We start from the raw sequence: 27,141 nt of genomic DNA, 5'->3' as shown, positions 1-27,141 counted from the left end.
GTCTTTTAAAATTAGATTCTAAACATTTATTTTTGCTGCTACATATAATTTATTTGAAATCATTGGGACTGTTAACATTTTAGATTTGACTTCAAAATACAAAATATATTATAACTATTTTTGATGAGTGACATAAATTCAATAAAAATTTTGGAAATTGATAAATTAATAATTAAATGTGAATGAATTAATGTGTCATTAAATGGCATTTCCAGTTGTTAGATTTTATTGTTTTATTATAAATAGTGTTAAGATTTACTCTCTTAGCAACTCTCATGTATGCAATAGACTAATATTAACTATAGTCACCATGCTATACATTACTCCCCCATGACTTATTTATTTCATACTTGGAAGCTTGTACTTTTTGTCCTCCTTCACCCATTTTACCCATACCCCACCATCCTACCCTGTCGTAACCATCAGCATATTCTTTGTATCTATGAGCTTGTTTTTTTTTGGTTTTGTTTTGTTTGTGTTTTATATTCCTCATATAAGTGAAATCATGCTGTATTTGTCTTACTTATCATAATGCCCTCAAGATCTCTCCATGTTGTTACAAATGGCAAGATTCATTTTTTTATAGCAGAATAGTATTCCATTGTATATATGAACCACATCTTCTTTATTTATTCATCCATCAATGGGTATTTAGATTGTTTCCACATCTTGTCTATTGTAAATCATGTTGCAACGAACACAAAGTTGAATATATCTGTTCTAATTAGTATTTTCATTTTTTTTTGAAAAAAATACCCAGAAGTGGAATTGCTAGATCATATTAGTCCTATTTTTAAGTTGTTGAGAAACCTCCAAACTGTTCTCCATTGTGGCTGCACCGATTTACATTTCCAACAGTGCAATTTCTCTCTTCTCCACATCATCACCAATGTTTGTTATTTCTTTTACATTTACATTTATCAAATGCATTTCTTTTACATTTGATAATAGTCATTTTAACTGATGTGAGGTGATATCTCATTATAGTTTAGTTTGCATTTATTTGATGATTATTGATGTTGAACATCTTTTCATGTGCCTATTGGTCATCTGCATGTCTTCTTTGGAAAAACATCTATTCAGATCCTCTGCCTATTTTCAAAATTGGATTTTTTGTTTTCTTTTGTTTTTTGATATTGAGTTGTATGAGTTCTTTGCATATTTTGCATATTACCCCCTTATAAGAAGTACATGATTTGCAAATATTTTCTCCTATTTGCTAGGTTGCTTTTTCATTTTGTTGATAATTTCCTTTGATTTGCAAAGCATTTTAGTTTGCTTTGTTCCCACTTGTTTATATTTGTTATTGTTTCTTTTGCTTTTGGAGTCAGATTCAAAAAGTCATTGTCAAGACTGATGTCAAGAAGCTTATTGTCTGTTTTCTTTTAGGAGTTTTATGATTTCAGGTCTTACACTAAAGTTTTTAATCCAGTTTGAGTAAATTTTGTGTATGGTATAAGATAGCAGTCTAGTGTCATTCTTTTGCATGTGGCTGCTCAGTTTTGTCAACACCTTTTATTGAAGCAATTATAGTTTTCCCTATTGTATACTCTTGGTTCCTTTGTTATAAGTTAATTGACCATATGCATGTGTTTACTTCTGGGGTATCTATTCTGTTTCATTGATCTAGGTATCTGTTTTTATGTCAAGATCATACTCTCTTGATTACTATAGTTTTGCAATATAGTTTGAAATGAGGGAGTGTGATGCCTGCAGTTCTTCTTTCTCAAGATTGCTTTCGCTACTTGGGGTCTTTTGTGGTTCCATACAACTTATAAAATTGTTCTGTTTCTGTAAAAAAGAAACGTCACTGGAATTTTGACAGGCATTGCATTGAATCTGTAATCTCTGGCTACTATAAACATTTTAACAATATTAATTCTTCCAATCCACGAGCATGAAATATCTTTCCTTTTCTGGTCTTCTTCATGTTTTCTTTTTCTTTCTTTTTTTTCCCCCATCAATGTCTTACAGTTTTCAGTGCACAGGCCTTTCACCTTCTTGGTTTAACTTATTACTAAGTATTTTATTATTCTTATTACAATTATAAATGGAACTGTTTCTTAATTTCTTTTTCTGTTACTGTATAGAAAAGCAACTGACTTCGTTTATATATTGATTTTTTATCCTGCGACTTTACTGAATTTGTTTATTACTTTTAACCGTTTTTTGATTTTTTTTTTCTATATAAAGTCATGTCATCCACAAATGGTCACAGTTTTACTTCTTTTTTTCCTCCTTTTTTTTAAGGCAGTTTGAATACTTTTTATATCTTATTCTCACCTAATTGCTCTGGCAATAATATGTTGGATAAATATAGTGAGAGTGGGCATCTTTATCTTGTTCCTTATCTTAGAGGAAAAGCTTCTAGCTTTCATTGTTGAGTAGCTAGATAATAGACTAGAGTGATTGCAGTTTATAAGAATTTTTTTCAGTATATGTTTTTTTTTTGTTTTTTTTTTGGCAGTAAAAATAGTATTTTATTCCACCCCCTCCTACCCTCCCTCCCCCACAACCCCCAGTACACTTTTCCCTTCTCGTTCCCACAGCAACGTTACAATAAGAAAAAAATAAGTTTCGGGGGGCGGGATTTGGGGGGGTACGAGTAAAAACAGTCAAATCACAATAGGAATTTTTCAAAATAGGTTATTCCACTTAGTCATCGTCTTCTCCCTCATCTTCAGGTTCTCGTTTTCGCTTCTGACCCCTTTCTTCTTCACCAAGGTCTTCTTCATCTTCTTCATTGTCTACTTCCCCATCATTATAACCTTCTTCATCCTCCTCTTCCTCTCCGCTGACATCCTCTTCTTCACCTTCCTCCTCCTCTTCCTCGTCCTCTTCGTCTTCCACTATCTGAGCATCCTCATCATATTCTTCCTCATCCTCGTCCTCCTCGTCCTCGTCCAGGCCCTCTACATAGCCCTCGGCGTCCGAGTCAGGGGCCTCCTTGTCATCCCGGTCATAGCCATCAAGATATGTGAGTTGCGGGAGGAGCTTGAACACGTTTTCTCGGTAGTCATTCAGGTTGGTTACCTCACAATTGAAAAGGTCTAAGCTCTTGAGGTTTTCTAACTTTTTCAGTGGCTCCATTGTGCTGAGGTCTTTAATTTTGTTGCCACTTAAATTTAGATGTGTGAGGTTCGGACACTTTTCTGCCAATACTTCCAGGCCCCCCGAGATTCTGTTATCGCTTAGTTCAAGCTTCTTAAGTTTGTTTAACTTTGGTAAGTCTGCGACTGAGGTGAGGCCTACGTTGATTGTACTTAAAAACTCCAGTTCTTCAAATTCATCTGTGAGGCCTTCGATTTTGCCTTCATTTGACCGACAGTTGTCCAGGATAAGTTCTTTCACATCAGAGGGCGTCCTGTTCCGCAGCTCTAAATGAATCCGTTTGTCCATGTCCATCTCTCGCGCTCTCTCTCTGCAGAGGCTCCCGCGCCGGCGGAATTCAATCAATAAACCCCGAACCCACGGCCGCGCGTTTTAGGACTTTGAAGGCTCAACCAGCTCCGCTCGGTTCTCGAGCCCCCCAGTATATGTTAATAGGCTGTGAGTATATGTGTTTTCTTTTGTTTCGAAAATGACTAGAACTTTGTTAAACTTGGGTTTTCCCAACTTGTCTGGTTTATATAAATTAAAAATAATAATAATAATAAAAATTAGAGAGGTAAGGTCAATTATGGTGATTGAAATAGCTATAGAAGAAACACTCATTAAGCAGTATTCTTCTGTAATAAATATAGAGTCAAATCATCATGCTGAAATGACTTCTTGGCAATGCCTGATGTACTAAATAGTATTTGAGTGTGAAGAATCCTAAGAAAATCTACCTACCTCTCTCTCTCTCTGTCTCTTTTTCTCTCTGTCTCTGTCTCTGTCTGTCTGTCTGTCTGTCTGTCTCTCTCTCTCTCTCTCTCTCTCTCTCATCTATCATCTATCTATCTATCTATCTATCATCTATCTATCATCTATCATCTATCTATCATCTATCTATCTGCCTTTATATCTTTCATTCTATCTTTATATATCAAATCTATCCATAGCTATATAACTGTATTTCACCTAAATCTAAATTTATTCCCTAGTTTTATAAGGAAGAAAATATTTCATGCATGGAGAGTAACTTTTTACTTTCAGATAAGCAAATTTCAAGTTTTCAATGAGTAAAACATCAGATAGAAACATCTATCTCTATATCTAGGAGAAATTGTATTTTGATATACACATGCTCCCTATGTCACACTTTCCATTTTAATATGCTATCAGATATGAGTTGCATATGCCATTGAAAATATATATTATTGGAGTTCCCAAATGCTGGTTAGGTAACCAAGAGATTTGATTGTATTTCCCAAGATGAGTTCTGGCTAAGGTGGAAGACAGCTGCTTTGTGAATTATTTGGTAATACTTCAAGTCAAACAGTATTCCTGACTTGTGTCTAGGGAGCATGGCTAGTGAACCCAATGTCCATCAGATGACTACCGTATCATAGGAAAAACAGATTACCAAAAAAGAATCGGGAATCCTATTGTGCCAGTAGGTGGTTTTTATTTGCCGGAATGGAAAACACAAAAGTAGTGGGTGAAATTACTGAATCTTTTGAAGCTTATGCCATGCACATTATTATTGCTTTGATGGCACTAAAATAACATCATACTGAATTAGAGACAAGAATCAAATGTATAAATAACTTTAAATCTGCTGTCTTATAAAAGAATCAACTAGAATATACAATTACCGTGTTTCCTCGAAAACAAGACCTAGCCAGACAATGAGGTCTAATGCATCCTTTGGAGCAAAAATTAACATAAGACCCAATCTTATTTTACTATAATACAAGACCAGGTATAATATAACATTACATAGCCTAACATAACATAACATAACATAACATAACATAACATAACATAACATAACATAACATAATATACACATAAGACCGGGTCTTATATTAATTTTTGCTCCAAAAGACGCATTAGAGCTGATTGTCCGGCTGTCTTATTTTTGGGAAAAAGGGTAAAATGTGCAGGTTTTTATATAACTTTAGCATGTTATTATCAAAAAGTTTCTTTTTTTTTTTTTAAGTATAAGGTTTTCTCTTCCACGAATTATTTAGACATATGGAGCTTTTCAATTATGTGGATCAATAATATACCAGTAGTGCCAAAAAAATGTATACACATTTTAAGGGATGTTAACATTTTGGTCAATGTTGCTCAAGCAATAGTTTGCCATAATCAGAAGTGTCTGGATGCTGATGATAACCACCTTGAGCTCTTCTTGTAATTGCAGAAGTCAAATGTGACTTGTATTGATCTTTTGTTATCGATATGTATATTGAGTATTACAATTTTAATACAATTTTCTTTTCTTAAAATATATACATATATACATTTTTTGGCACCTTCTGTACATAAGAACTATTTTAAGGAAAAAAATGTTATCTAATATTTTTCTTGTAATACAATTTATAATTTCTCTTTAACTTTACTTCTATTCCACAGTACAATATAGACACACTTTTCTGTTATATAACATATTAGATATGTTAGATAAGAATTATCATAATGAGATCAGAACTATCATTCTAATTTTCTAAATTTTGGTCTGCTGTGAGTTTTTTTTTAATTCGATTTTATCTTATTAAGATGATTCTGGTGATTTTTTAAAGATTTATTTTTTAATTCTTTTTTAATTTTTATTTTTTATTGGGGAACGGGAACAGGATCCCACTGGGTACAGTGTGCACTTCCAAAATTTTTTTTTCCAAGTCAAGTTGTAGCCCTGGAGGGCGCAGCCCAGCTCCAGGTCCAGTCGCTGCCGCCAGCCGCTGGGGGCGCAGCCTACCGTCCCTTGGGAGTGGGAGTGGAGGAGTTGAACCGACAACCCTGTGGTTGAGAGCCCACTGGCCCATGTGGGAAACAAACTGGCAGCCCCAGGCGTCAGGAGCACGGAGCTCCAATTGCCTCAGCCACTGGGCTAGCCCCTGGTCTGCTGTTTTGATGACAATGAAGAATAATAAAGTATTTTCAATCCTTTATACATATTTAGAGACAATTATTCAATTCATCGATCATTTTTTTTTCCTAAATGTATCCACTGTATTTTTGGAAAGATTTTCTATTTCCTCAAATCTTTCTAAACCCACCTATTTCTACCTGAACTGCAATTTTTTCTAAAATTCTTTCTAAACCCACAGTATTTCTACCTGAACTGCAATTTTTCATACAATTCAACTTGTTTCTTTGTCACCTACTGCAATCTCTTCTAATTTTTTCTTTAGAAATATCCAATAACCTCTTTCAAAGTAGAAATTTGATAATATCCCACCATTCCTATTCCTGTGCCTATTGAAACCCCCTTAATTCTTCACATTGTTCTTAGTATTAAAAAACAAAACAAAACAAAATTTTTGCACTAAAACCTTCAAGGTACTGTATGGGATATTATATATAGAAAACTCTAAAGACTTCACCAAAAAAACTATTAGAACTAATAAAGGATTTCAGTAAAGTTATAGAACACAAAATCAATGTACAAAAATCAGTTGCTTTTCTTTCTTTAAAAGAAATCAGTTCTCTTTCTTTTCAGAAAGAGAAATTAAGAAAATATTTACAAATGCATCCAAAAGAATAAAACACTTATTAGTAAATTTAAACAAGAAAGTGCAGAACCTTTACATTGAAAACTATAAGATATTGACATAAGAAATTCAAAAGCACACAAATAGAAAGATACTACATGCTCAGGGTTTGGAAGAATTAATTATTGTTAACATGTCCAAATCACTCAAAGAGATGTAAGGATTCATTGAAATCCCTATCAAAATTCTAAGGGCATTTTTCACAGTAATAGAACAAATGGTCTTAAAATTTGTATGGAACCACAAAACCCTGATAGCCAAAAGAATATTGAGAAACAAGAACGAAGCTAGAAACCTCACACTTCTTGATTTAAAACTATATTACAAAGTTATGGTAATCAAAACAGTATGGAATTGGCATAAAAACAGACAGCAATCATAATAGAACAGAATACAGACCCTAGCAATAAAGTTAAGCATGTACAATCAATTAACTTTCAATAAAGGATCTATGGGGATCCTTTATCAATGGGGAAATTATCGTCTCTTCAATAAATGGTGATGGGGGAACTAGATAGTCACATAAGTCACAATGAAACTATCTTATACCATACACAAAAATCAACTCAAATGTATTAAGGACTGGAACATAAAACCTAAAACCATAAAGCTCCTAAGAGAAATCATACATGGTAAACTCTTTGAGATTGGTCTTCATGATGACTTTTTGAATTTTATATTTACCCCAGGTTCCCATCGTTTCCTCCACACAAACTATATCAGCTTTCTTTTAGTCCCCTGCTGCTAGTACCATGACTTGGGAAGTTCTTCCCTCTCTCCTTTGCCTACTTAGTTCTGAATAGTTCAGGTCTCTCATGAAGTCTCCCCTGTAGACCTTTTTGACTAAAATAAATGTCCTTGAAATAGATTTCACTGTACTATTGTGCTATTGTTTCACAGTAGCAAATCTACAACCCTACAAGTGACAATTTGATTAATTCCCTTATTTTTTACTAAATGGTAATTACCAGGTTCCCCATTCATTCCACATTGCTAAATCCAATGGTAAATTCTCAGTTCCCATCAATTAAGGATATTTAATTCAGTTGAACACCACTTCCTTTTTGAAAACATTTTCTTCACTTCTTTTTTATTCTTTTCTGACTCTTTCGCTTGTATTTCATCATCTATTTGACCTATTTAAGGTTTGAACACCTGAGAAATCAGTCCTGAAAAATAAGGTTTTTGATTTTATTTCTAACTGCACTCATACCTTCCATGAGCTAATCCATTCTCATAGTTTTATATACTATCAATTGACAATGATTTCCAGATCTCTTCTCTGCATTGTTGAAATTTCACCTCAATTTTATATTCATATGGCCAACTTCTACTTGTCATCTTCACTTGGGTGCTTAATAGCATTTCCAACTTCACATTTTCAAAGCTGAGCTCTCATTATTTAACATTTCTCCCCAAATCTTCTCAATCTTTAAAATGTAACTTTGTCTTTATAAGTTTTTCAGGCAAAAGAAAAAACAACAAAATAAAACATTCAAATCATCCTACACATCACCTTTTATATCATGTGACACTTCCAGTCAGCAAATTCTATTAGATGTAATTTTCAAAGACCACTTCTCACCCCCTCCATTGCTACATCTCTAATCCTACAACCATCATCTGTCCCCTGGTTTCTTTGAAAGGTGTACTAACATCTCTCATTGTAGTTTATTATCACCAGAGGACCCAAACTGATTCTGTTAAAACTAAATCAGCACCTGTCTCTATTCTGTTGAGTCGTCCAGTGGCTTTTTAACACAATTGGAGCAAAACCAAAATCCTTACATCACTTGAGTCCTTATTCCCTCTATGACCTTCTGTCTTATTTACTCTCCTAAGCTCAGGTTTTTCTAGCTACACAGGGCTGTTGAATTTCCCTTGAATAATCTGTGTCCCTTACTATCTTTAGGCCTTCACTCTTGCTGATTTCTCTCCTTAGAATGCTTCTAAGATATCCTCATGGCTTGCGTTGTCATCATCCATTTCCTCCTCATATGTCCCCTTTTTTAAAATCTTTTTTATCTTCAAAAACAGAATCATCCCCATTCTCCACTGTGTCCAAGCCCTCCTATCTCACTCTTCTGCTTTGTTTTTTTTTTTCTGTATAATATCTATCACATTATAACACACTAGTGTATAAGTTACTTTTTTTAAATCCGATATATTTGCTGCAATCCCCTTTAACCAACTAATATTGGTTAAAGGAATGAATGAATGAATGAATGAATGAATGAATGAATTAAAGACTCATAAAGTGAAACATGAAATATATATATATATATATATATAATTTATCCCCACTATATCTTAGCACAGTATAGACATTTCAATAAAATTCATCAAATAAAAGAATATTTTTAACACTTCCTTTTCAAGGATGTTCAGTAGGAAAAAGCATAAAAGGAATATCATTATTACAAGGTCCTTCCATGCAACAGATCATTAGCATGAGCTCAGAACACGGGCCACATTTTATTCATTACTGAATATCAAGTTTCTGGCTCTGTGATTACGACTTAGTTAATTAATAGCTTTTTACATCTGAATATCAGTTGGCTATTTTAAAATTCCTTACACAAGTTTTTTGATTGTTACAACTGTATGAAGTCAGTGGCACTGACATTTTTAAGCTTGTTTTAATGGTGTAAAGACTGAAGAGCAAGTAAGTGGTAAAGTAAAAACTAGAATCCAGGTACTCTGATAAACTTCTTCAAAGTTTTTAACACTACAGTTTGCTCATGGTAAATATTTTATATTATGATGTCAGGTCAAAGGAATTTTTCCCCACTAAAATTATATACCCAACACAGCATCTGTATTGAAATATAAAATAGAATTGATTTTCAACTAATGTAACTGTTGGCCTTATAGCACTTATTTTGAAAATACCCCTAAATGTTGATCTATTACACAGTGACTATTGTATGTCGTCTCATCACAGAGTTTTTCTGTTTAAAAACCTGTAAGAAGACACAAACCTTGGGATTTTAACTACAGACTTTCTAAACTTCCATACAACAGCTGTAGAATAAGCAAATATCAATTTTATTAACATAATAAATGATATGAATAAATGATATGAATCAACTGAATGTATTGAGTCCCAAAAGATCCTGCCTTTAGGATGAAATGTGTTTAGATAGAATAAAAGTATTATGATGATTTATTTATAATGAAAATTAGGATACAAAGTTAAGGTAGTGATGCTTAAACTAATTTCTAATTGCTCTGCAAAGTTGTACCGTTTTAGTGACAAATGAGTTATGTTTATCCACAGAGCCACAAGAAATCTCAAGCTCGTATTTGCATTTCAAAACGAAAGGACAAAGGACAATTCAGCCACATTAAATCAAGTGAAAAGTGAATCAAGTGAAAAATAATACTTTTTTAGACTTGAAACTGGAGTATCTAAAGGGGTCTTTCCATCCCGACCCACACTAGTTTGTATGGTGCAACATTAAGAGGGACAGTGACAGAACAGTAATGAGATGCTCCACAGGACAAATACATGTCAAAACCTCTGTACATTGAGAAATAAAACTCAGAAAGTACGTCAAATGAAGCTGCACTTCTTATCTATATAAAATTCATCTATATTTTGACCTACTGAATGATCTTACAATAAAACTTTCATGAACACAATCTTTAACCCTGCTACTCACTTCTGAGTTCAGCATTTCACATTACTTATGCCTAATGCTTTTCTAGAACATTATTCATCTTATTCAGAAACTAATTATCTTGCTTTCCTAAGGTGGAATAAGTGAGGTCAACATAAGGTAAATGAACGACAGAGAAAATAATAAAAACAAAACAAAACAAAACAACAAGACAAAGCAAGACTACCTGTGTAGGTCCCATTTATTTGTCCCTGATAACTCATCATCATCCTACTTTACTCCCAATCCCAATGCCAGTTCTACCTGGAAGAATGGGATCTAGGTAGATGCATTTAAATAAATAAGATTTAGGTGAATGGTAATATTGATTAATCTCGTATCTTCAGAGACTTTAACAGATTAAAATTTTGAACTCAGGAGTCAGTATGTCTGAGTTTGAATTGTTGCCCTGCCTCTTACTCAGTTTGAGAACTTAAAACAAATGTCTTAACCCTTTGTTTCATTTTAGTCATTTGTTAAAATGAGGATAATAGTAGTATCTATCTCAAAGAATTTGTGAGGATTAAATTAGAAAACACATATAAAATGTTCAGTATAATGCTTGGCACATAGTAAACATTCCATTATTATTAGCTGTATTAATTATTACTGTTATCCACTCTTTTAAAAGTTGTAGTGATCAATTATAACTTTAAAAATATCATCACACTATCATATACAATGTTTTTTCCAAGAAAAGTGAGATAAATTAGAATGGACAATCTCACGACCATCTACCTGGAGCCCTTAGTGAATATGTTATAGAAATATAACATGCTTTTAAATTCTGTTACATATTTCTAACATCTCCAAAATATTTCCTTATATCAGCCTTGTGTGGGATAAATAAACATAAGCTTCATTAACTGTTCCTAGATGAGTTACTTTTGGTGAAGATTTTGTAGTTGTTATGTAAGAGTTTGAATAATTTTAAATTAAAATCTAAACATAGCTTCAACAAAAGGAGTTAAGTGATATATTCAAAAGAAATTACGCATAACCTTGTACCTAAATTTCTTCACTGATGCAAGTTTTTTTTCTACATTTTAAGTATTATATAAACACCTCTGACATAATTTTCTTAATTTTTTTCCCTTTCTTTTGACATTGGGTTGAAATTATTTAATGATATCATTTACACACTTTGGCTTTAAATATTTAAATATGAAGAAAGAAAAATATACATATATACCTAGTGGATCACTTATATTATATTTTATGTGTTTATTTGAATATTATAATGATGATAAACACAAATGTCATCATGAAGATGAAATACAGCTGATATTCAGGAAAGTTTTAGTGTTTGTACTTTTCTTCAACTTCATGTTTTTTTTTGCTGTTGTTGTTTGTTTCTTTGTTTGTTGGGTCTGTGTTATTTGCTTTCCCCACAGACGTTATTTAAATAACAATAGTAATGATGATAATAATAATTAAAATTTACTGAATGTTTACTATGTGTCATTCCCTAAGTTTATTTCTTTTTATATAGTATCTTATATAATTGTCACAACAACTGAATGTTGATCAAATTGTCCAGGTATTCAAATCTAGTAAGTTGAAAAACGAGGATATGACCTATGACTATCATAGTACAAAATGGAAGTTCATATATATATATATATATATATATATATATATATATATATATATATATATTATACATACAGTACAAATTAAAGCATAGGTGACCAGTTAAGATAAAATCTGAGAACAATTTGAATTAATGTCTCAATTTCAAACTCTTATGTGACTTTCAATTTGTCCCCAAAAGTGTAATAGATGGAAAACCTAGGATACTAAATGTCATATTTTTGTTGACTAAAAAAGCAGACTTTTTATATTTATACTTGAATGCTTCATTTATCTAATATTATATATGACTATTACCTAAATCCAGTAAATTGAAATACTGATTCTTCACTAAAACACATATATAGCTCAATTTAGATGGCTGAGTGCCATGCATTATCTTTTAATTCTTATTCAAAGTCAGAATAATTATGTTAATTTTTATTTGAGCACCGAATAATGATTACATGATTAAAAGTAATAGCTAGTAATCTAGAAATGACATAAAATATTATCCTTACTATGGTTGCTAAATTTTGAATTAAAAAAGCCTACAAATCAGATTAAAGACTAAAATATATATTTACTAGATTAAAACTATTTAGAGATTTTTATAAGATTGTGGAACGATATCAATTGTTAAGGTACAGTTAGTCTGTTTATACGTTTATAAGACAATTAAATTAAATTATTTTATACAAAATAATCAGGAACACTCTAAGGTAACTTTTTGTCTATCTGTAAGAGGTAAAACATTGTTGATCTTATTTAAAATTCACTGTGATATATGAATGTAGAATAGATCGTGGTGTGTTGAGAATTGAAGTGGAAAACAAGTTAAAAACTATTGAAGACAAGCTCTGAGAAAGAAGTGATTTGACCGTAAGGGATCCATGCAAAAGCTACTATACCCATAGTAAAATTAGGACATAATTAGGATAATAATTTTATCTGCATTAAGTAGGACAATTTGATAATTGATTGGTTATGGTGGCCTTTAAGGCAAAAGAGTTATAGATGTTTTAAATATTTTAAACTAGCAAATTAGGCAAATATTCATTCATGAGAAGACATAACAAACCCTGAAGGATCAGATTTGCAAAGAAAAATAAGCATTTCAATTTTTTATATTCAGGTGGAAATGTTCAGTAGGATAAATGGGAACAGCAGATAGAAACTTAGTAAGATAAAATCTAGAAAAATCAGATAATTGAAATAAAGAAAACTTTAGAGAAAGAATGCAGTTATATTAATTGATTCTTTTTTTGATTGCAAGCAAGGAAAACCTATCTAGGAAGCTTAATTTAAATATAGCTGTGTCACAGATTCATAGGCAAAAGATTAAAAAACCTTCCAAATACATCAGGAAGGGAACTTGAGAGCAATAAGGACAACCTTTTGACCTCTCACTCTGTACATTTCTGCTTTATTTTTCTCTCTTTTCTTGACTTACTTCATCTTCTTTTTCAATCTACTACAAATTCATGGCCACAAAGTGAAACAAAACTGATTCCCCATCTCTCCTTCTTCCTCTTGCCCCTTTCAGTTTACCTCTCTCTCTTTCCCCCCCCCTTCCAGTTCTAAGTTTTCAGGGAAGGAAAATTATTAGATCATTTGTTTTTCTCTTAATATTCAGCAATAGTGAGGGAAGTTAGGTGTGGACACACAATAATCTAGAAAATGGCTGCTTCTTTTATTTTGTAGAAAGTGAAGTTTATCTCTTAAAATGGATGTGGAGAGCTGAACCAACACTGCAATAAGCAATCTCTTCGGGGATCAAAATTATAACCTGAGTGAAACCTGTATTTCAGAATAAGATATAAAAAGAGAGAAGAAGAAAGATGCAAAATGGAGTTGAAAAGAATAAAGGCTGCATACAGATGATGAAAACAAAGGAAACGGGACATCAAAAGAAACCATATATATATGGTTACTTTTGATGTCCCGTTTCCTTTGTTTTCATCATTTTGATAAAATATATATATATATATATATATATATATATTCAGCAAAACAAAATTAGTAATATGAAGATTGGGAAACCCCCAATGGATCTCTGGATCTGACCACTAAAGAATAATTGGTGATCTTCAGAATGACAGTGTCTGTATAGATAAGTAAAGTGTTAGCTGTTACATGATTTGATGAAAGTCAGAGATACTGATATTCTTGCCTTTAGAAACTGGTATACTCCTAATAACTAATTTTTTTTTTTTAAAGGAGAAGGAAAGTCAGGGTAATTTTCTATGTCATTACTAAAAAGTGCTGACTCCTAGTAAACTCTCTTTTAATTAAACACTCACAGATTGTTTTAAGAGTCTGTTTTAAGAGTCTGCTTAACATTTTTATTGGGAAATTATCATCAAATTTACCATTCCATGATTTCTGGTATATAATCCTGGATAAAAATGTCAAGAGGCATGTCTCTCTCCAATATTCCAGAGGCTCCCCACAGTTGGACGATTCCATAAGGATGAAGGATTGAGATACGATCCTCTTCAAAACTTCCTTTGGTTCCCTGGGATACACTTTGTTTGGGCCAGAACAAAGTAACTATTTTTAAGCAACTATCTGCTTTTATATTATCTTGAGTTTTATTTTTCTCCTATCCACATTTTTATTTACTGTATAAAGACCCTTTTCCTTGATATAGGAATTGGGCAATAAAAACATTGAGTAGTTCTATTATATCTACATAGCATACATATGTCTTGTTAGAAATAAAATTTCAATTTTTACTTGAGGCACAGTTCATTTTAGAAAGTACCATTTCTTGTCTCCATAGGTCTTAAAGATGCAAAAATATAGGCACAGGGTAAATTATTCCCCAAAGTCCTTCTAGGCTTGTAAGAGAGTGGAGAAAGGAGATTCAAATAAAGTGGACAGGTGTAGAACAGCAGGGGTGATGACCTGGGAAGTACTGCATCAGGCACAGAAATGTATCTGCATTGCAAAACCTAGCCAGTTTGATTCCTGTCATGACTTAGATACCTAATATATGCTTATAATTCTATAATAGTAAATGTAAATGGGTCTCCTGTAATTAATACTGTATAATCTGTATATTATAATTTGAATTATGATCCATTGTTTTTACGAATTTTCAAGTGATCATAGATGTGATTATTATAAGAGGTTTTATGTCATCTAACGTGGTAATAACTCGATATCTCTCCATTGCCTATTTACTGCATCATCAGATTTATTTTTCTTCACTCTCATAAGAATACAGGTCTTCAGTCCTCATTCAGTCATTCAGTCAATTCATCTCATTCAATCAAAAGGTGTCCTCATTATGCTGAAATGAACTGTAATCATTTCTGCCTTCACGCCGTTACATATGCTTTGAATTTATTTTTTCTATGTTCTACCTTTTTTCTATATACATCCTACCCAACCTTCAAGAGTCAGTTCAAGCCCCACCTCCCACATAAAGCATTCTCCAAGGAGAACGCCAACCTTAATATGTATCTCTCTCTAATTCCCTTCATACTCAATTTCTATATACCAGAGTTAACACATTATTATACATTGTTCTTAGTTCTTCATTTTTAAAACTGTATGTTTTAATCTTTTATGATATAAATACACTGTTTATAACGTTTGTAAACACATAGTCATTGTCGAGTTTTTTTCTCAATGATTTTTTCTCAATGATTCTGTGAATGTATTACTTTGGTTGACAACCAGTCAGAAAATTCCTGTGGCAAGAATTGGCTAATTCTTCTAGCGTGTTTATTGAAACAAGATACTAGGCTAGGTGTGAAGATACAACAAACGGTAATGATAGATTTGGCATGTTGTCTTTTATATCTTTAGTGTTCTGTAAAACAAATATATTGCTAGGAAAGTAATGCTTGCACACTAAATGCTTTGCCTTATAAACAGGGAGCAGTTAACACTTTAAAGATGAATATAACTATGTTGTAGTGTTAAAACTAGCTGTAAAACTAGAATCTGGGGGAGGGCAGGGATCGAGCGAGAGGGATAACAGAGAAGTTTGATCTGTGGTGGATTTGAGTAGAAGTAGAGAAAGAGACAAAACCGCCGGGTCCTTCCTTCTGAGCACACACAGGAATACATTAGATACAGCAATACTGACTGATGAAGAGTCAGAATATTCTCCATGAAGAGGCAGATTTGTGAGAAGTAAAAGAAAACCAGCGCTGTTCAAAATACTATTAGCAGCAGGAAGCTTACTAGCTGTTTTACATATTTTACCTAACTCAATCCTCACAACCTTTTGAAGTGTTTATTTTTATTCCCTCTGTAGATGAGGAAATTGAAGATAATAAATAACAGGGGTGCAAAAAAAATGTATACAAATGGAAACTTTCATCAGCTTTGCTCAAGCAGTAGTTCACCATAATCAGAAGTGTCTGGACACTGATGGGAACCACTCTGAGGACCTCTTGTAATTGCAGAAGTCATACGTGACTTATCTTTATTCTCTGTTATTGGTATATATTGAGTATTACAATTTTAATAGTTTTTCCTTTCTTAAAATGTGTACATTTTTTTTTGTACCTTCTGTATATGACCAGTGAGGTAGTTGCAGTTTTGTTGCATATGAATAAATGAAATAGGAAAATATATCTTTGCTATATAAGGAGAAAATATTTTTTAAGTATATAGATTTTTCTAGAGTATGAAATTGAAAAACATGAACTATAAACCTATGACACAGTATCATTCATATATTTGAATTCTTTCAAAACCATAAAGTCTGAACATACAGCCAAAAGTCTTTTTCTTTCAGGGAGACATTCTGGCATTACACAAGTGCATTGTCTTTCATGAAAATATATTTTAGTATTCTACCAAAGGCAAACTTAATGAAACTAGGAAATGGAAAAAATGTCATAAATAGAAACCCACAGTTTATAATATTCATTTCATAAAGGATAAAGTTTTCTTTTCACATAATTCTGTGAAGGCATGTTCAACTTTGAGATTTTTCCACCAGTTTTATTTTATGCTATGTTTATAATATTACCAAAGAAACAAAGGTCAACAAGCAAAATATTAGTGCACAAAACCACTTTATGAAAGTGGGAAGTAAAACAAGAAAACAAACAATCTCGCAATCATGCAAACACAGATATGTATCAGAAACTAAAAAAATTGAAATAATATACATTTGTGTTTGTAGAAATTTGTGACTAATACATATGCACTGAACTAATATTATCATGAACAGAATTGGATCCATTATTTAAGAGGATTTAGAAGACTCAACAGAAAAAAAAAATGAATCATGGTGAATCATGCAAAATGGACAGGAGCTCACCTTTAACTTTATTTTTTGAAGCAGCCGCTGGTCCCAAGGAAAGATTGCACAAAAAGAGAAGAAATATGTTAGATATTAGAAATATGTTAGATACAGAGTCTCTGATTAATAAGAAAAAGAGATATGTTATTACGATTAGCTAAAGTCTAAAAAGATACATGTATTATTACATGATCAATACACTTTACCTGAATAAGACTTTGAACAAAGAAAATAGACAATGTTTATATTTTGTTAGTATATGATTAAACTTCTTGAATAAGAAAGAGTAACATAGATAGGAGCCACACAGTGCAAGTTTGAAACACTATAAGGCGCCAAATCCTCTAAGGACAGTATATCTATATTATCTCTGTCCTTAACTCTAAACTTTAGTTAATAATTCAATTAAAAATATTCATATATAGTTTAAATATATTTAATATTTTTAACAATTAAAATATAATCCATAATGCTTGCATAAGTCACAAGGGCAGATCAGTTGCATTTATTGAGTGCTTACTAAATTCCAGAGATTGAGGTTGAACACTTTCCATGCATCTTTCACTTAATAATGACAACCTCAAGAAGTAAGTTTTATTATTATTGCCTCACAAATATGAAAACAGGGACTTAGACAAATCAGATTACTTGCTGACTATGACATAGCAGGAAAAAGGCAAATTTGGGATTTGATCCTAGATGTGTCGGCTTCTAAAATCTTGCTCTAAGATCCGAGCTCATGCTTTTGGAATTTAGGGCCCTAAGTCATCAACTGAATCGCAAACATCAGATCTACAAAGCCGCATCACTACTGCATGTTTCATTAAACTCTAGCTATTTGGTACATGACTGACCACATAGCTATGAAACGAGAAAACTCCATTACTTTGCATAGCATTATTCCCATTAAGAAGTAGAAGTTGAAGTTTACTTATGTCTATAGTGGTTAAGACTATAAGGGGCAGAAGTAAACTTAATGAGGAAATTATGACAGTCCTACAGCAGAATTCTTTACTCAAGGGAAAACTTCTAGACAAAATGTATAATTAGAAAACACTAAAAGTTTTAAAGTGATATATTCCATTTTGATTTAAATATTATTTAAAAATGAAGATTGACAAAGGAAGGAACACTTTTTTTCACTTTCTAAGTGATGTTAAAGATGAAGTGGACAATCTGCTTATTGGGATATATACAGGCTCTAGTTTGGCATCCTGACTTTCAGTGGAGTTTAATTGGCATTTTAGATTGAGTACATATGAAGTATATATGGAAACTTTTAACTTACAGTTCATCCTTTCAAGTGACTTAAAGCTAAAGAAACAATTCTACAAATCTAGGTACATGCTAGACTACTAACAGATACTATTTTTAATTTAAAAAAAAATCAATTATAGTTGACATTCAATATTATATTAGTTTCAGGTTGTATAGCATGCTGATTATTTATATAACTTACAAAATGACTGTGGTTGATAAGTTTTGTACCCACCTGACACCATATACAGTTATTAGAATATTACTGACTATATTTACTAAGCTGTGCTTTACATCCCTGTGACTGTTTTGAAACTACCAATTTGTGCTTCTTAATCCCTTCACTTTTTTCACCCTGTCCCCAACTCCCTTCCCATCTGGAAACCATCAGTTTGTTCTCTGTACCTGTAAGTTTGTGTCTGTAAATTTGCTCATTTATTTTGTTTGTTTTTAGATTCCAATATAAATGAAATCATACATAATTTTACTTTGTCTGACTTATGTCACTTAGCATAATACCCTCTAGGTCCGTACATGTTATCTCAAATGGAAATATTTCATTCTTTTTTATGGTCGAATAGTATTCCACTGTATGTATACACTACTTTTTTTTTTATCCATTAGCCTTTCGATTAGATTATTTGATCTATTTACATTTAAAGTATTTGTTGATAGGTGTGTAGTTATTGACATTTTATAAATTGTTTTCTCATTGTTTTTGTAGTTATTCTTCGTTCCTTTCTTATTCTCTTGCTCTCTTGTATGTTAATGGCATTCTGTAGTGTTGTGTTTGGATTCCTTTCTCTTTATTTCTTATATCTCTTTTATAGAGTTTTTGGTTTGTAGCTACCATGTGCTTCATGTATACCAAGCTATGTTTATAGCCATCTTTTTTAAGTTGATGGTTGCTTAAATTTGAACACAATCTAAAATCACTACCATTTTTGCTTATCCCCTCCACATTTAGCTTTTTGTTAGTTTTTTTTTTTTACTTCTTTTGTGTGTGTGTTTGTGTGTATCTCTTAATTTAATGTACTTACACATGATCTTCCTACTTTTGCCTTTTAACCTTTTTACTAGCAATTGTGTTGGTTGATCTGCCTTTATTATATTTGTCTTTGGCAGTCAGCTTTTTTTTGTGTGTGTGTGGTATTTGCTTATTCAAATGTTTCCTCCACCTCCTCCTCCTTCTCTTCCTCCTTCTTCTTCCTCCTCCTTCTCCTTCTCGTTCTTCTTCAAGAAGTCCCTTTAACATTTCTTATAACACTGATTTTGTGATGATGAACTCCTTTAGCTTTTTCTTGTCTGGGAAGCTCTTTGTCCTTCGATTCTAAATGATCCCTTCGCTGGGGAGAGTAATCATGGTTGTAGATCCTTGCTTTTTATAACTTTGAGTATTTCCTGTTACTCCCTTCTGGCCTGCAAAGTTTCTGTTGAGAGATCAGTTGACAGTCACAGGAGCAACCTTGTAGTAGGTAATTGACAGCTTTTCTCTTGCTGCTTTTAAAATTCCCTCCTTGCGTTTAACTTTTGCCATTTTAATTATGACAAGGCTTTGTGTGGGCCTCTTTGGGTTCATCTTGTTTGAAACTCTCTCTGCATCCTGGGCTCATGTTCACCAGGTTAGAAAATATTTCCTTCATTATTTCTTCAAATTGGTTTTCAATTCCTTGCTCTCTCTCTTCTCCTTCTGGTAATCATATGAGGCAAATGCTGCTATGCTTGATGTTGTCCCAGCAGTGCCTTAAACTATCCTATATCCTATATATCCTATATATATATTTCATTCTTTTTTATGGTATATATATGCTATTGTTTTGTTTTTGTTTTCTGCTACCTGTCTTCCAAAACACGATTTGATCCTCTGTTTCATCAACAAGGCTTTGTGTGGGCCTCTTTGGGTTCATCTTGTTTGAAACTCTCTCTGCATCCTGGGCTCATGTTCCCCCTCATGTGGTCTACATTTCAGTTACTGTATTCTTCATTTCTGACGGGTTCCTTTTTGTTTCCTATCTCCTTTTTCTTAATGTGTCCTATGTTTTTGTTGAAGTTATCATTGATGTCATCTAGTCTTCCCCTAACCAGTGTTTTGAACTCTACATCTGCTAGATTGCTTGTCTCCATTTTGTTTAGTTCTTTTTCTGGGGCTTTGTTCTGGTTTACTTTTTCTTTTCTTTTTTTTTGGGGGGGGTGGTGGTGTGGACATGGTTCTTTGTCTCCCCATTTTGGCTGCCTTCCTGTGTTTGTTTCTATATATTAGGTAGATCTGTTATGTCTCCCAGTTTTGAGAGTGGTCTTATGTAGTAGGTGTCCTATGGGGCCCAGTCTCCCTGGTCACCTAAGCCAGATGCTCAAGGAGTGCCCCTTGTATGTGTTTTGTGTGTCTGTCCTTCTGTTGTAATTGAGCCTTGATTGCTGTTAGCTCATCAATAGGTTGGACTGACCTTCAGGCTGACTTGCTGGGAGGACTGGCCATGAATTCAATGGACAAGTTCATGTGCAGAAACCAACCACATGGAAAAGGATTTGCTTCAGCAGGGCTCTGGTGCATACAAGTCTACGTATTGGTGTATCATTTGTGGTACTGAGTGGTGTCTGGTGTGGTCTGAAGACAGCCACCAAGGGTGTTAGTTCTAGGACCTTTTGGGAAGGGCTCTCTGGTGCATGCCAAGTTCACCACTGCCTGTGTCCAGCCCAGGGTCTCCTGACAGGAGTTACAAGGTGATCTGTAGTTGTTAGATGTCTGTGCTGGGCTTGGAGAAGACTGGGAGTGGTTTTACTGTGAACCAAGGCTGCCTGCTACTAGTGCAAAGCTTGGGGTCACTTACCGTGCTTCCCCCCAAATAAATCCTAGACGAACATTCAGCTCTAACGTGTCTTTTGGGGCAACAATTAATATAAGACCTGGTATTTTTATGTTATATTAATTATATTATATTATATTATATTATATTACATATAATATATTAACTCCAGGAGCTTGTGTGGATTACCCTCTGAAAGAGGTTTGAGTGGGACACATGAATTGAGTGGTGTGGAGTCTTAGAGAATCCCCAGGGTGGGGTAGTAGCAGTATTACCCAGGTTGATTGAGACTTAGATGTGGCCCTTGCCTGCATCTGCTGGCTGTGTCTGGGGAGGACTGAACAAAGGAACAATGGTGCCTGCCAGCACCTTAGCCCGAGTGAGAGATGTTCCTCCAGCTCTTTCCTTGAAGCCAGATAATTCAGTTTCTCTCCATATGTCTCTGGTTCCTTTTGAGCTGCTGCCCCAGTGCTGGAGTTTAGAGTGAATGAGTTCGTCAGTGAGTAAGTCCATGTGGAGGCCCTTGAAGAGGAACATCTAGGACTCCAGCAACTCTCCATCTCACCTGGACAAATCTTCACTGATTTTGACAGCCAGACATTGTGGGGACTCCTGTTCCTGGCACTGGTGCTCTGAGCTGAGGAACCAAGTGTGGGTTTGGGACGCCTAGCTTTTCAGCTGTACCTCCACAGCTAAGGTATCCCTCCTGATTCTTAATACCATACGTGGGTGTGGGACCAGCTCCTTTCACGTCTCTGCCCCTCTCACCAGTCCTGATGTGGTTTCTTCTTTATATCCCTAGTTATTGCAGTTCTGTTCAGCTAGTGTTCATGTGGTTCTTAAGGGTGGTTGTTCTATAATTTAGTTGTAACTTTGATGTGGTCATAGGAGAAAGTGAGCATAGCATTTACCTACTCTACTATCTTGACCAGAAACCTGACTATTTCATTTTTACTCACAATCAAAAACATGATCTTACTATTTGCACTTATCTTCCACTAGCTCAAACAAAAATGTACACAATGTTTTTTAAATAATAATATTTTTAGGTAAATATGTACTATCTGCAAACTATAAATTTTTGGGGAAATCTTGATTAAGTACTTGCTTAAACCCATTAAAACTCTATTTATTCCATGAAGGTACATGATTGGAGAGTGAGAATGTTCACAATATTGTTATGAAGATAAAATCCAAACTTACTTAAAAAGCAGTGATCCAAAATTAAACTACCAGTTGTATTGTAATATTTTTGCTATGATGTAACAATTCATAATAACATACGTATCCCATTAAAGTCCCTAAAACATTTAATATTAAAACTTAAATTTCAAACGTTATTTCTTTTACTAAGAAATTTACTCCTACAACATTTCCCCGAAAATATAAGACCAGGTCCAAATGACACATTAGGGCTGATGTTCAGGGGATGTCCTCCTGAAAAATCATGTTCAGGCTTTTTTTCTGTTAGGTCTTAATTTCGGGGAAACATGGTATTTAATGAATGAAATACTTTTACTTCAATGTTTATTTTTTTTTACAGAATTGATACATGGCAACATAATAGAGGTGATATAAAGAACCAATATCTCATCTATCCGATGTCAGCTATTAAATCATCAATGTTAACAATTTGCTAATGTTAAAAAAATAAGTTTTGTAATTCTTATAAAAACCGGTAACGTCTATATTTTTGTGAATTTTGTTTCCAAAAACAGGATAATACTATACACATTGCAGTCTGCTTTCCCCACATTTTCCAGGTTAATTAGCTTTATATGTTTCTTATAAATAAAGTATGAAACTATTTTCCTATTGACAGACATCTTTTTTTCTGGTATCAGTAATGCTGAGATACACATCCTAATTATACCCCTTATGTATTTCAGTGGTGTTTTGTTTCTATAGGATAGATTTACAGCTTGCTTTCATATATTTCTATAGAGAAAATAAATCACTGACAAAGATGAAGACATTAAATACAGCAGATGGAGGAGGTTGTTGGGAATATTTGGAAAGGAAATATGCAAGTACATTAAATGCTATAAAATCAGAGGAAACCAGAAAAAAAAAAAGAAAGAAAGAAAACGGAGAGAAAATGAGAGAAAGAAAAGTACCAAATCCAATGTTTCAAATAACTGACACACTGAAAAGTCTCTGGATTTTTTAAATCACCAATTGTTTCATTTAACGTTTCTTACTGGTTTTCAATTAAAAAATTATTTTTCAATGCCTTAGCAAAATTTTAGATTTCTGAAGTGTAATCATCAGGAATTAGTTTTTATCTTTTGTGTTATTTTTAAGACTACACAAAGTTGAAAGATATTTTTAGATTATTCAAAAATATTATTTGCCTCGATTTCAAATAAAATATTTCACTGCACCGGTATATTGACTTGTTCATATCAAAGGAAATTTTACTTCAAATTCAAATCCATCACTTAATAACTTTTAGCCTGAATTTAAAGAAAAAGTGCCAAAAAGTCTTTATACATTTTTGAGACAAATATTAGTATCTAGTATGTAACAGACACAACCAATATTATATAAAAAATCCAATTTGTTAAAAGTTAATAAAATAAAAATAGAGAAGACAAATATTTACATTTCTCAATGGAATGGAGATTAATTATTGAAAGTTCTCAAACATGAAGGCAGATGATTTTATTCTCAGATTATTGGATACATACCAAAATAAAATATGAAAGAAAACAAAAGCTCTATTCCTGTTTCTGTGTGTGTTCAGGCAGCTAATCTAGACTAGGCTGGTTAATATAATTGGAAAGAGGCCAGGCTACCAGGCTTGTTAGCCCAATTATAATTCTCTGCATATTCAATAAAAGAAGCCCAGATGACAGCAATACTGTCATAAATGTCATGTTCAATACTTGTAAGATTTTCCATTGTCAGCACAGTCCAATTATAAGTCAATTGTAAAGTGCAAATTACACACCACCCAATAGTGACTGAAAATTATCTTAAAAATATAATTTTAACAGTTCATAGTTAAAATGAAAAGAATGGAAGTAAAGATACTTTGACCAGAGAAAAGTTTTAGATACATCAATATTTCTTCACCTCTATAATAAAAGCATCAAGTTGTAACTATAACATTATAGGTAGTCACATTATATTTAGAGATGATTAGTTGTGATTTTACATTTATAACTGCTAATAATTATAATATTAATATGGTAAAAATCTGTGCATATAATTTTAAAGAAAAAATATGTGAATAATAATAGAATTACCATGGTTATTTACAGTGAATGCTGAATAATTAGTGAATATTAGGCATCATATTAATAAGTTTATTTCTAAAATCTCACTAATTATGAAAAGGTAAAAGAAATACAATTATGTTAGCAATTTAGTTAATTAGTTTCACTGATTTAGCCAACCATCTATGTGAAATGTATTACTATCTAATAATTTTGCAAAAAATTGGTGAATCTACAACAGTGTTTCTCAAAATAAAATACAGGGGATAAGGGCATTCTCAGGGGGATTTTGATAAATTTTACTTACTTTAAAAATGGTGTGACCTAGTCACATTTTCCCTGTTCTTTCAATTCTTAACTTTATTTTAAGATTTCCTGTCATAACAAAATGGTGTTATATTTTATAAATATTTGCTATGTATGGATGATGTAGAACATACTGGATTTGTGCGTTGCCTTTAAAAGTGTTTGCTGAAAAGTTATTTATGTAGCAGTTAAACATTTAGTAAAACATAGCAAAGATATTGCTGATATTTATTCACAGAGAGCTAGTATTAAAGCACTATATGTAGATCTTTTTATTTTAATATGATACAGAATTTGTTTGAAACATCTTGATATTTTAGCCTACTATTTTTTATTCCTTCCATAAGCAAATTTATAGATAAGAGATCATTGTTTCCTGATCGGGAAGTAATAAACTTAGAAAGTGCTTAGATTTTCCAAGGAAAGAGAGGTTTCTTATATCTATGACTTTACATTCAGATATACCTAATGTTTCCCTTGCCCTAAATTTCTCTGTAATGAAACAAAACAAATACCCATCACCATTGGTAAATACTGTACAATATAATATTTTAAAATGTAAATTTATTCCTATATACATGTGCAAATTATATAAATAAAAGAGAATACATTGCCACTACTTCCTAGGATAAATGACTTTTTCTAGGTCACAAAGCTATCTGGTAGCAAATTTACAATAAAAACATCACATTGGACGATTTTATATATATATATACACACACACACACACATACAGAGGGTGCCAAAAATATATATGCATTTTAAGAATGGAAAAAACTATTAAAATTGCAATGCTCAATATATATCGATAACAAAAGATAAATGCAAGTCATGTGTATATATTTTTTGGCACCCCCAGTATATATATATTTTAAATCCACTGCATCAAAATGCAATCATTAGATAACTGTATAAGAATGCAGTGCTGATCAATACCAGCTGAGCTTAACTCATTTTTACAAAGGAAAGCACACAGATTTGAAATTGAGAACTACTACATCTTATTTATCAGATGCTTACCATATCATTACAGTCCTTTAAGATACAGATAATAAAATAATTGTGTTTTAGATAGCCACCTACATTTCCTCCTTTTAATTTTTTTTCTCTAACTGTCCAACACAAAGTTACATACATTATTTCACTAATCACTTGAGATCTATTTAGAATAACTTTCTTAGTTTCCAACTAATATCAACTAAACACTAGAATTTTCTTCAAAGGCTCAGGAGAATTTGAAGACTTGAAAAACATTTGACTTTATCTAATGTCTTTAAAGGTTTTTCCTTTTTAACAAATTGCACAGTAAAGAAATGTGTAAAAGAAAAGTTTGCCAAAAGAGTTTTATACCCCAGAGTAACCAAATATTTGATGCATGGAAATATTTCTTCATACACTGCAGCCAATATATAAAGAGGAAATAATATAATTTAAAATCCATCATTGTGCATTTCTTAATAAGTTCTTATATGAAGACAGTGATTACCATTCCTGCTAACATCATTAAAAGCGAGTCTATCTACCAGGCATTATATATCTTCTCATAGACAAATACAACATCATTTAAGAAGGATTTTTTTTTTGCCAGAATAATCAAATCTGGATAGCATCATTGAAATTTCAGTGTCCAAAAATATGAGGGACAAAACATTACTTTAACTCAGTATGATGAGTCAAATCTTGAATGTGAGAGACCACATAGTCAATTTCATTATTTGATTCCTTCAGCAAATAGATTTCGGGGATTAAAAAAAAATATCAGTTGAAGAGAGTATCTAAGAGACATATCTCACAATTACCACGTGTAGACTATGCTGGCTCCTGACTTGAGCACTGGATGTTTCATGACCCTAAGTAATTACTGTTAATATTTAGGTGGAATAATCGTATCATGGTTATGTTTTTTTAAGTCATTGTCTTTTCACAAAATGAAATATTTATAAAAAATGATCTGTTGCCTGGGATTTGTTTCAATATAATCTTGGTATGCATGCTCTTTATTATATTTTCTCTTTATTTTTGTATATCACTGAAATTTCTGATAATAAAAAATATTTAAAATATTTAAAATATTCAATTAAATTCTAGGTTAATTTTCTTTTAAACATTACCATTTCTCAACACCAATTTTCCTTTAATATGATTAAATGCACTAGTGAATATAAAACAGCACAGTATTGGGTATACACTGGAATTCACATTGAATGAAGTCAATTTATCCTGTGAGAAAATTATTTATGGCTTGTGCAAGGCAAACAAGCACCACTGAAATAATTTTGGTTTATGAAATTTAGTCTTTAAAATGTGGAAAATAGTAATTTCCTTCATGAAGTAATCTTTTTGCTTTTAGAGAGATAAAATAGAAGTTTATTTTAAGCTTCTAACTACCTTATTCATGTATAT

The 27,141-nt window shown here is 32.5% G+C and overlaps 2 protein-coding genes across 5 annotated transcripts in view; both read right to left on the bottom strand.

The window, feature by feature from the left end:
- The window catches only part of CADM2 (cell adhesion molecule 2), a 1,102,443-nt gene that overhangs the window by 315,001 nt on the left and 760,301 nt on the right, over positions 1-27,141 (bottom strand). For 2 of the 4 annotated variants that reach the window (XM_081076902.1, XM_081076900.1), the window contains exon 2: positions 17,169-17,195. The exons of the other annotated variants lie outside the window; for them this stretch is intronic. In XM_081076902.1, coding sequence (XP_080933028.1) covers positions 17,169-17,195 — 27 coding nt within the window. The remainder of the gene's footprint in view (positions 1-17,168; positions 17,196-27,141) is intronic. 4 annotated transcript variants of the gene reach the window in all.
- On the bottom strand, positions 2,523-3,562 carry LOC308507477 (acidic leucine-rich nuclear phosphoprotein 32 family member A-like). Its single transcript, XM_081072475.1, has one exon. It carries the CDS (start codon positions 3,403-3,405, stop codon positions 2,656-2,658), a length of 750 nt encoding a protein of 249 aa, XP_080928601.1. The 5' UTR covers positions 3,406-3,562; the 3' UTR covers positions 2,523-2,655.

The sequence above is a fragment of the Rhinolophus hipposideros genome, assembly GCF_964194185.1.
Source record: "Rhinolophus hipposideros genome assembly, chromosome: 2".
Lineage (NCBI taxonomy): Eukaryota > Metazoa > Chordata > Mammalia > Chiroptera > Rhinolophidae > Rhinolophus > Rhinolophus hipposideros.
The sequence above is the reverse complement of the archived record's forward strand: the minus strand, read 5'-3'. Positions and strand labels throughout refer to the sequence as shown.

What these genes read in the sequence shown, in the direction of transcription:
- LOC308507477 (XM_081072475.1), bottom strand. Translation starts at nt 3,405, where the DNA reads ATGGACATGGACAAACGGATTCATTTAGAGCTGCGGAACAGGACGCCC.